The sequence below is a fragment of the Condylura cristata genome, unplaced genomic scaffold, assembly GCF_000260355.1.
Source record: "Condylura cristata isolate star-nosed mole 26May11 unplaced genomic scaffold, ConCri1.0 scaffold00034, whole genome shotgun sequence".
NCBI classification, from domain to species: domain Eukaryota; kingdom Metazoa; phylum Chordata; class Mammalia; order Eulipotyphla; family Talpidae; genus Condylura; species Condylura cristata.
Genome location: NW_004567135.1, coordinates 8,067,140 through 8,077,380, shown reverse-complemented (window position 1 = coordinate 8,077,380; position 10,241 = coordinate 8,067,140). Strand labels below are relative to the sequence as shown.

At 58.4% G+C, this 10,241-nt stretch overlaps 1 protein-coding gene across 3 annotated transcripts in view; it reads right to left on the bottom strand.

The window, feature by feature from the left end:
• Window positions 1-3,063: 3,063 nt before the first annotated feature.
• The window catches only part of ADCY6 (adenylate cyclase 6), an 18,958-nt gene continuing 11,780 nt past the window's right edge, over window positions 3,064-10,241 (bottom strand). The window contains exons 14-21 of one of the 3 annotated variants that reach the window (XM_004692802.2): window positions 9,726-9,884; window positions 9,232-9,410; window positions 8,402-8,437; window positions 8,187-8,316; window positions 7,618-7,881; window positions 6,700-6,904; window positions 5,564-5,688; window positions 3,064-5,345 (exon numbers count right to left, since the gene is read on the bottom strand). In XM_004692802.2, coding sequence (XP_004692859.1) covers window positions 5,220-5,345; window positions 5,564-5,688; window positions 6,700-6,904; window positions 7,618-7,881; window positions 8,187-8,316; window positions 8,402-8,437; window positions 9,232-9,410; window positions 9,726-9,884 — 1,224 coding nt within the window. In that variant the 3' untranslated portion in view covers window positions 3,064-5,219. Of the gene's footprint in view, window positions 5,346-5,563; window positions 5,689-6,699; window positions 6,905-7,617; window positions 7,882-8,186; window positions 8,317-8,401; window positions 8,438-9,231; window positions 9,411-9,725; window positions 9,885-10,241 lie in introns of those variants that run through there. The other 2 variants (XM_012732501.1, XM_012732502.1) reach the window with 2 other exon arrangements.

Below are 10,241 nucleotides of genomic sequence, written 5' to 3'. Positions count from 1 at the left end.
GTGGTCACCTCCGGGGCAGGCGGGAATCGAACTCATGAGGAAGTGGCTTTAGATTCTCAGTGTTGTGCTTTAACCCGCTGCGCCACCAGGGAGGGCCAAAAATAAACTTTTTAATAAAAAAAAAAAAAAACTGGCTGGGCGTGAAGGCGCCAGGGCACACAAAGAGCCAGGAAGAGAGACTACGAGGAGGAGGAGAAAGCCGGTGAGCATACGGAGGCAAGAGCTGGACCACACTGAGCAGCCGAAGACGCAGGGGTCCTAGTTCTGCCTCTCTGGAATGGCTGTTCTGGGTACTCACTCGCCCTGTCTTCTTTTCATTTACTTAAAAAAAAAAAAAAAATGCCTCCTTTGCTAACCTGAAAGGTTTGTTGTAAGGATCAACAAATCCTTTGTACATCCGGCCATGCCTGTGAGAAGGGTAGACCGAGCATTAGCTCTGGAATTTGTTTGAACTGAATTAAAACTTCAAACATGTGGTATAGCCTTGGGCGAGTTCCTTTTATCACGGAGCCCTTCTGAACCACCTGAAAATGGTAATAATACCAGGGCCTTGCTGTGGAAGTTAGAGAATTGTCAAAAAGCACCTAGAACAAACAGCTGACACAGGTGGTAACTTCTGAGACGCTCCAGGGGCAATTTTAGGAAAAGAAAGCTGACATATTACATGTGATTTATATAACATTCTTTTTATATACCTAACTTTCTTAACATGACGAAACTACAGAAACGGAAAAAAAAAAAAAAAAAGCGTTGGCTGCCAAAGGGCAGCCCCAGGACCATGCGATGAGACTGCTCTCATGGTGTGTGCGCTGGCTGTGACGCAGCTGAAGCCCCTCCGCCGGTGGGGGTGGGGGGAGATCACGCAGATCTCTCTGACCCTGCCTTGGAACTATATGGAATCTAAACAGATCTCAAGATTAAAGTTTGATTTAAAAAGCCAACAGCAGCCTCCCTAGTCCCTAGGAGTTAGGTCTTCAAAGCACTGTCATGCTATGGCCTGAGTTCCAGTTCCGGCCAGGGAGTGACCCCCATGGCGAGGCAGACCTCTCCTGACCCACCCGCTGCTCCCCCGGCAGTGTGTTTCAGCCCATCTGCCTATTCTGCTCCCCTCTCTGTCTCTGGGGAATCCTCTCACCCCCATTCACCCCTGCGGCTCTGGCCCGCACCCTACAACTTCTATGCAAAAACAAAGTAAAAAATAATAAAAAACTAAAATGCTTTCAGAATTTTCCAAATGTGCATAAAGGAAAGTAACTAGAATTTATTTTTAAAATCTTATTACCACTTAAAAGGGAACATCTACTCAGTGGAATATTAATTAAAATAAAACTATGAAGATGATGTAGCCAGATTATAAGCCTATGTTTTAAAAACACACAAATATAATACACTGGTATATCCAAATAAAGAGTGAAAATACAAAGATAAATCTAGAAATTAGTTTTTAAAAATTAAAAAAAAAAAACACCTGGGCCCTCCCCGGTGGCGCAGCGGGTTAAAGCACGGCACTAAGAAGCTAAAGCCACTTCTGCATGAGTTCGATCCCGCCCTGGAGGTGACCACATAGCAGGCAGGCCTCTCTTGACCCGCCCGCTGCTCCCCACTCTGTTTCTGGTGGATCCTATCACCACCCCTACACCTCTGGCCTGTACCCCAGTTCTGTATGCACAAATAAATCTTTAAAACAAAAAACAATACAACATTTAGAACTCGATAGGCTCTTAAACTTTATCTATCAACAGGATGTGAACATGAGGCACTTTTGTTGTTTTAGAGTTACCTAGAACCAGCAAAAATATTTTGGAAAGAAGGGGCTAAGGTTTAAAAAAAAAAAAAAAAAAGAGCCAGCGCACCCAACTTGCACGTTTCCCAAGCGGGTAAGCACTTGTTGCCACTGTCTCAGTATCTGGAGAAGCCTCCTGAGAGGGGCTGGCGCGCAGCCGGAAGAACCGAGCCTGACATAAGTGACCGCGGAGGGCGTGCACTGCTGGAGTCAGGAAGTGCAGCGGGTGTGGTGACCACGTTCTCGGGACTTCTAGCACCTGCTCGGACCCAGTTCCAGGCTGGGGTCCCTTTTGAGAAGCACACAGGGAGCAGAGAACTCCCACAAGCAGTTGAATAATCTGCCTTTCCTCCTGACCATCCAGTTCCCAACCAGGACTTCAGGGTCCCCTTGACGGATGCCCAGAACTTCAGCTTCTGGCGGTCCCACGACCCAGGAGTGCGCCCAGAGAGGGCTATGCCGTGGATCCAGAGCCCCCGACACAGCCTCATCAAAAGCCCCATGACCAGGTCAGCCTGGGGGAGGTGAGGGCAGGGAGGTAAAGTATTCCCTCCCCAGTTGGGGGCCAGAACAAGGTGAGTCTTCCCGGGGAAAGCTGGCCCCAAACGCGGGCGATGGCGTCGGGCTCCCTTTGGATGTGACTTCTGAGCAGGCACAAGAGAAGCATCTAGACGGCTGCTGTGGGAGGCCCAGACACACCATAGCGCTCCAGCCAGCCAGGCTGAATCTGAGACATACCCTCTTTTCCAGGTTCATGGATCACTCCATTCTCAATGACAAGATCTTCAGTCTGTACTGAGCCTGACATGTTTACAGAAGTGCAACATGGCCCCTGGAAGGACAGAGGGGGAAAGGAGGGAGAGGGTGTCCTGGTCCAGCTGACACACTGGGGGAAGAGATGGAAGAGGCAGAATAAACAGACTGGACCAAAAGTCACTGCGTGCGCTAGGGGAGGGCAGGAGAGGGAGCCACTCCAGCCTGCGGGTTCCTGGGAGCTCAGGTGTGTAAAAGCTTCAGGAAGGAGCCAGAACTCAGGGTTGGGCCGGGCAGGGGCCTGACACTAGAGAAACCACCAACCACAGCGGCCTCGACTTCTTGCGTGGCAGAAGTCAGAGCAACAAACGCGGCAAACACACAGTCGGCAAGAACCGAAGTGCAGAGCAGTCCTTCCTCAGATGCTGCAACCGCACCTTGGCAGAGGGGCACGAGGCCGCCACCCCCCCCCGGACCTGCCAGTCTGACCCAAGCCAGGGCCCGGAACATTGGCACAGAACGGGACATTTTTACAAAGAGTCTGATTTTATTGATACTTAAATATATTAAATATTTCACTGTAATACATGGTACACCTCCCTCCCCGACCCCCCCAGTGGTTACATTATAAAATCAAAATCCAGGGGCCTCCCCTGCACCGGCTCCCCACCCACTGCGGAGAAAGGGGCAGTGGCAACCCGGGGACCGGCGCGGCTGGCACTGTGGTGCAGGGGTCGGGTGTGGACAGCAAAGACGAGTCTCCCAACGCTGAGGTCTTCCCACTCTGGGCAACCTGCAGTTTCACCGCCACCCCAAGTAGCTGGCCCTTCCTATCTAGAGATATGGCTATAGGAAGGAGAGTGGATATTCTGTCCGCCAGCTCGTCTTTACCTCTTGTCCTGGCGCCCACTGGGTTGGTGCACGAGGGCCCCACGGCGGGCAGTGTCAGGAGCCAGGCTCTGCACGGAGCTGGCCCAGGAAGGCCAAGGGTGGCACCTGCCCTTCCGTCCCCAAACCCTGCTGCCCTGAGCCCCTCTCCCTCCCCCCCTCGCAGTCACCTCCAAGATAAAGCGATCTTCAAGCAAAATTCAGGCTAATGCCTCTGGCTTACGTAGGTACAGACAAACCAAAGTACCAACTCATTCAGGTCAGAGGAGAGGGGGTTACAGGGAAAAGGGAGAAAAGGGAGGCAGGGACAGGAAGGAATCCAGAGTCCAGCTCCCCTACCCTCCTGCCAGCCGCGAGGGCGAGCCAGGCACGGACTAGACGCAGGCTGACAGCTGGGGGAGGCCCAGCTTCAGGCTCCCCTGGCACGTTCCCTAGTACCGAGCATCGGGGTCCTCGGAGGGGCCGCATGCTACCCCAGTCCCGGAGCACACCACATCCCAGAACACAAGCTGGGGATCCCAGGAAATTCCTGAGTTTCTGCCCACCCAACCCCAGCCGGTTCAAGTGCACAGAGCACTGGGGCTCGAGCGGGCACCTGGGTCCCCGCTCCAGGCAGAGACAGTCCTGCGGCACACACGGCCCCCAAATGGCACTTAGGGATTTGGCACGAAAAGGGCTCCTCTCCCCAGCGCCGCCCCCCTCCTGTCACCACGCCCCATCCTGTCCCTGTGCGTCCCTTGAAATAGGAAAGCCTCTTCCCAGAAGACAGAGGCCCACAGGAGAGAAGCAGCCTGGGGTGGGGCGCCGAGGAGCTCGGGGGACGCGGGGACACAGAGACCGGGACGGACACGACACCCACAGACCCACGTGCAGTCAGACGCACAGGCCGCCCCCGCCAGACAGAGGCCTGGGGCGGGTTTGGGATCAGGGTCATCTTCTTCCACGCCCTGATTTTCTTCTATTTGGCAACAGAAGGGGTGAAAGGACAACGGGAGTGTGCTGGGGCCCGGGATCAGCGGCTGGCACCAGCTCGCGCCCCGGCGGTCGGCTCCCTTTGGCACTACAGGAGAACTTCCAGCTCCTGGCCTTCTGCCACCCCCACACGGGCTTTTTATCTGGTTGGACATTTTCACAGTACCAGTGAGGCCAGACGCCCCTTTCCCTGGAAATCTGCAGGGACTGGGGCTCACTCTGAGCTGTCCGGAGTCCCTTCGTTCCCCTTTGGGGACAGACCGCGGGACTGGGATTTGGCAAATGGCAACATTCCTCTGAAACAGCGACAGAACGGGGCCCTGGGGCACCTCCCGCCTCGGCCGCGGAGGAAGACCCGGCTGGCATGGTGGGCACCAGGGCTGCTGCTGGGGGTGCGGGCTCAGCAAAGACAAGCACGGAGCAGGCACTCCTCCGGCCCCCCCAGCCTCTATACAAAATATTCCCAGGAGAAGGAGGGAAAGAAGGGCCGGCCCGCACCTGCTGCAGGGGGTGGGGCAGGCAAGGCATTCTGCCCTCTTCAGCAGGGGCGCCTCCATGCCCCGCGCCCCTCCCGTCCGAGGCTGGAAGAAAGGCAAGGGGACACCGCCCCGGTGTAAGAGTCACGCGCGTGATCCTTCGGCACTCCCTCGTTCGCCAGCCTGAGGGCGGACCACGCGGTCCCAGCGCAGCCTGCTGGGGTGTTCCCTTTGGTGCTCAGCTGGCTTTGGCGGCTCAGTGACCCCTGCCACAGCTCCACCCAGCGAGCAGAGAATCCACTCAAATGCCCACCGCGGTCTCTTCAGCTGAGGACAGGTGGGTCCTGCTAACTGCTCGGGCCCCCGTTGAGGAAGTAGGTGGTCATCTCCCCCTTGCCCTTCACCTTGACCACCCCTCGACACTCCAGCTGGTAGCCCTTGGCAGCTAGAACCTGGTACAGGTCTGTGGTCACCTGGGGGTGGAGGGGAGGAGGGGAGCCTGCTTAGCCTGGGCTCCTTCATGCTGCACTTGCAGGGCCCAGGCGTTCTCTAGTCACACCAGCCGCCCTCCCCAAAACCCCGCCCCACCAGCCCCAAAACACACCCCCGTGCCAGGCCCAGCTGACTGGCAGAGAGAAGGCTCTCGCTCCAAGCCCCCCGCCCCCCCAGGCTCTGCCCACATCCCCCTCACCTGGATGCGGTCGGGGACACCCGTGCTGTCCATGCGGCTGGAGACATTCACTGTGTTCCCCCAGATGTCATACTGCGGCTTCCGCGCCCCGATGACGCCTGCCACGACAGGGCCCATGTTCAGCCCTGTGGTAGAGACAGCGGCACGGATTTAAGGCTCCCAGGCCTCTCAGGGTTAGCCTAGGAAGTCATCCCACCTCCTGGCACCTTTGGAAGGACCCGGAGCGGAAAGTGGAAAAAGGACACGTGACGGACGGAGGGGCTGTGTCGGCCCGGGGGGGGGGGGGTCCCCGCCAACCACCTGCTGAGCATTTTACATCATTTCTTCTTCTCAGGAGCCCGAAAAGGTAGATCACTTAATCCCCATTTTACAGGTACTGTAACTAAAACCTAGGGAGGTTAGATGACTTGCTAAGTAAACCAGTAGGTGGAACAGCCAGAATTCAAACCAGTTTGACTCCAGAATCCTTGCTATCAACCATTCCCAGCCACCAGTTCATGCGGAAAGAGCGCCTGTGACCAGACTGGTCAGAGATACTGGAGTCTAGATAAACCTGGTTCTGAACCCCAGCCGAGCCACTTACTAGCTGTTTAAGCATGGCGGTTACTTAATGTGAGAGCCAGTCTCTTTATCTGTAAAAGGGACGATAATATGAGGATTAAAAGGTGCTCCAGGGCCCTCCCTGGTGGCGCATCGGGTTAAAGCGCAGCACTATGAAGCCAAATGCAGCTCGAGTCCGATTTCCCACCAGGGAGCTGACTCCCGTGGCACGGCAGACCTCTCCTGACCCGCCCGCTGCTCCCCTCAGCAGTGTACTTCATCGATCTGCCTGTTCTGCTCCCCGCTCTGTCTCTGGGGAATCCTCGGAGCCCCCACCCCCCGCCCCCCCGAACCTCTGGCCTGTACCCTAGTTCTTGTATGCATACCTGAACCTTTTTAAAAATACATAAATAAAATGTGCTCCAAAATGCCCTGGACGGAACCCAACGTCTAAAAGGCCGTCGATAAATGATCCCTATTCCGACTATCAGGTGACAAAGGAGGTGGCGAAAAGGGAAACCCGCAGGCGCTCTCATGGGACTGAGGTCCCCAGCCTGTGCCCCGGACGGTGCCGGGAGCCCAGGCGGGCCGCTCACCGATCTTCATCTGGAAGTTGTTGAAGGAGTGCTCGTTGATGTGCTTCATCTGCTCCATGAGCCGCATGGCGTAGTCGGCGAGGGCCGTGACGTGGGAGCGGCCCGCCTGGTCGTAGGTGCTGGCGTTCAGCCCGGAGGCCGCCATGTAGGTGCTGCCAATGGTCTTGATCTTCTCCAGCTGCCGGAACCGCTCCTCGCTGATGATCTGAGCAGCACGGGGACCCGGCTGTCAGGGCCAAGAGGCCCAGGCCAGCCGCACCCCGGGGCTCACTGATGCTCATTCCTGGCCGGGCCCTGGCTCTGTCCCCCATTTCCCGGCCTGCACAGCTCCCAGCTTTTAGCGCCTCCAGCTGCTGCGCTCGGTGCAGGACTGAGGAGCCAGGAAAGCAGGTCCTCAGCATGCAGCCGCCAGCGCCAGGCCTGGACACAGCCTGGGGCGTCAGGTCCACTCAGGAGGTCGCTCACACAGCCCAGCGGCTCAGAAGGCGTCTCAGGCAGCAGACCTGAGCCGCAGGGGGGAAGAGACGCCCCTCCCAAACAGCAGCGGCCCTCTCCTGGCCGGGTGCCAAGGAGACGCCCCCCCCTCCCATCTTTGCTTCTGCTTTCTCTGCTCAGGGAGCCACCCTGCCTGCTTGACCCCACGGGGCGTCCACAGACATCAGTCCGCTTCCAGCCCGACCCCACCACAGGTCCTCCTGTCCTCCTCTACTCCCCAACAATGCTCATGCTCCACGGGGACTGACCCCCAGGGGCCCCGACCCCAGCCTGGACCCACCGTCCCCTACCCCTAACATCGCTGGGTGCCGTCCAGTCGTCCTCCCGCCTCCCCCCCCTTCCATCCCGGCCTTCGCATGCCGAGTCCCCCACCCCTGCCCCCAACCCCCCACGGCCTGCAGAGCCAGTCGGCTGGGCCGGCACCTCATCGAAGTCAGCGATGATCTCATTGAGCAGCCGCAGGCACTCGACGCCCTCGTTGTTGGCCTCCAGCTCCACGTAGAACTCAGAGAAGTTGGCGATGGAGGCAAACATGACGGCCACGCACTCGCAGGACTGATAGTAGAGCTCGTCGTTCCTGCGCTCCCGGGCCAGGAAGTGGGCGGCCACGTCCTTGGGCAGGATGTTGTGCAGCAGCCGCCGGTTGTAGGCCTGCAGCTCCTCCATCTCCTCCTTCTCCCCTGTTGCCTGCGGACACCACGCCCATCACCCGCGGCCCAACATTCACGAGGGGTGGGTGCAGCGGCCAAGGCCAGGGACGGCATCGAAAGGAGCCACGTGGCAGAAGAAAGGCATGGGCCGAGGGAGCCCCTGGAACAAGCCCCGGTGGGCGGCAGGGCAGGGCCGGGAGAAGCAGGGCGATGCGGGAAGGAAGGCGCAGCGCCGGGAGGGCTCAGCAAAGCCCACGGCGTGGCCGCTGAGGACCTGGACCTGGCTGTGCCCACGCGCTGCCCCCCGCGGTCATCCCCCGCACCACGGGTGCGCCGAGTCACCTGCAGCTTCCAGAGGAAGTCCAGGCGGGCGGTGGACTCCACCTGCTGGGCGTGCAGGTACAGTGCCAGCGCGAACACCAGCAGGATCACAGGCGTCATGTGTTTGAGCGCCACCCTCCCGGCAGCGGGGCTGGGGTGAGCAGAGGCGTGCTCAGGGTCTGCGGGGGCCCCGGGCTGCCCCCCGCCGCCCTGGCCGGCTCAGAGCCCTCGCTTACCAGTCCAGCCCACCCAAGGTCTCATTGGAAGCGGCCCTGGCAGGAGGATACAAAAGACAAAGCCGTCAGTTCTCCCCGGGTTGCTGAGCGGGGTCTGAGCCGGGGAGACAGGAACGCCTTTACTGGGCACATACCATAAGCCAGGCACGGAGCCAGAGCTTTTGTTCTCTCAGCCCACCGAGAGCAGAGGTCAGGGCAGCTGCCACTCCTGGCTCCTTTACTTACCGGGCCTCAGTTTCCTCATGTGTGAAAGAGGCGTCTTTTAAAAACAACGCACGCAGAAGGCTTGGCAAGTGCCCGGCGTGCAGCCAGCCCCCCTGCCAGTTAGCTACTGCGTCCTCTACAGCTACCCGGCTAGCAGGCGGCCCTGCTGTTCTAAACACCAGGACTTTGTGGCTCAGAGGGGTTAACACACCTGCCCAAGGTCACACAGCTAGTAAGTAGCAGAGCAGGGATTCAAATCCAGGGGACTTCAGAGGGCTTTTCTCTACCACACCAAGCTATGGCCACCTATCACAAAGGTCTGCAGGGGGAAAGCCCTGAAGCAGGCTTGCAAGTTTTGGTTCCTAAAGAAGGCTCTGGAATCTATGGGTGGTTAAAGAGTCACTAAGAGAACACTATGCAAAGGTTAAAGGGGATTTGTTTTCGAAGGTCGTCTGGCCTAAAACCAGGGATTTCCCAGGACTGGGGTTTCCTTGGGCTGGTGGGCTGGGTTCCAAGTTCCTCCGCCACCCACCCACCCCGAGGGGGCGCTCCCAGGGGCTCACTGTGACCCAGCAGGGCGGGGACGGACGTTCAAGGAGGATGAGAGAGCCCGAGGCTGAACTCACAAGCCATGGACACCAAGCAGCAGGTCATAGTTGTCGAAGATGGTGGCCGGGGGGCCCAGCAAGAGCAGGACCAAGTAGATGAGCCCCAGGACAAAGACCATGGCCAGCTTCCCGATGCTACTGATGTGCAGGAAGACAGAGCTGGCCAGGAGACTCAGCAGCACGTTCCCAATGAAGTACTGGGGGGCGGGGGGCGTGCAGAGGAAGAAGTGGTTTGGGGAGGAGGCAGACAGCCCCGCACTGCAGCTTGACCAAAGTTCCCCTCCACAACCGCAAACCCCAAACCTCCTTCACCCCCACACCCAGCGCACACCCCGCGCCCGACAAGGCCCCCGGCTGCACCAGGGGTGGGAGCTCTGGTGAAACCCTGGGTCCCGGGGGGACACGAGGTCCCCAAGGGCGTGAGCGTTCCCATCTGCCAGGCCTGGCACAAAGGCGTCGGCGGCGACCCGGACTGGTCAGATCCCCCCCCCCCCGGGGGCGCTGCTGGCCACCTCGGGGAAGCTGCAGGTGGGTGCGGCGCCCTCACACAGAGGAGTGTCCAGGCCCAGGGAGTAATTGAGCTGCTGGAGGTGGCAGGCGGTGACGTCGGTGGGCGTTAAATTCAATATCCGGGCTGCACAGGTCCGTATGGGGGTGTGGTTACAGGAAAACTGCAAGAGCGGGGCGGGCATCCATGAGGGGGAGGGGTGGCGGGGAGGGGCTCAGGGGCCAGGCCAGGGGCCTAGCCAGGGGGCTCACCTCCGGGGCAGGCGGGAATCGAACTCATGCGGAAGTGGCTTAAGCTTCTTAGTGCTGTGCTTTAACCCCCTGTGCCACCTGGGAGGGCCCCAGAATTATATTTTTAAAGAAATCTTGAAAATAAAATATTTTGTTCTTCTGTTCTTTTGACAAATAATGTAACATTACTGGTATACACACACACACACTCATATATATAAAGAATATATAAAGAGGAGAGCAGTGGGCGGGTGAGGAGAGGTCTGCAGGGCCATGTAATCACCTCCCGG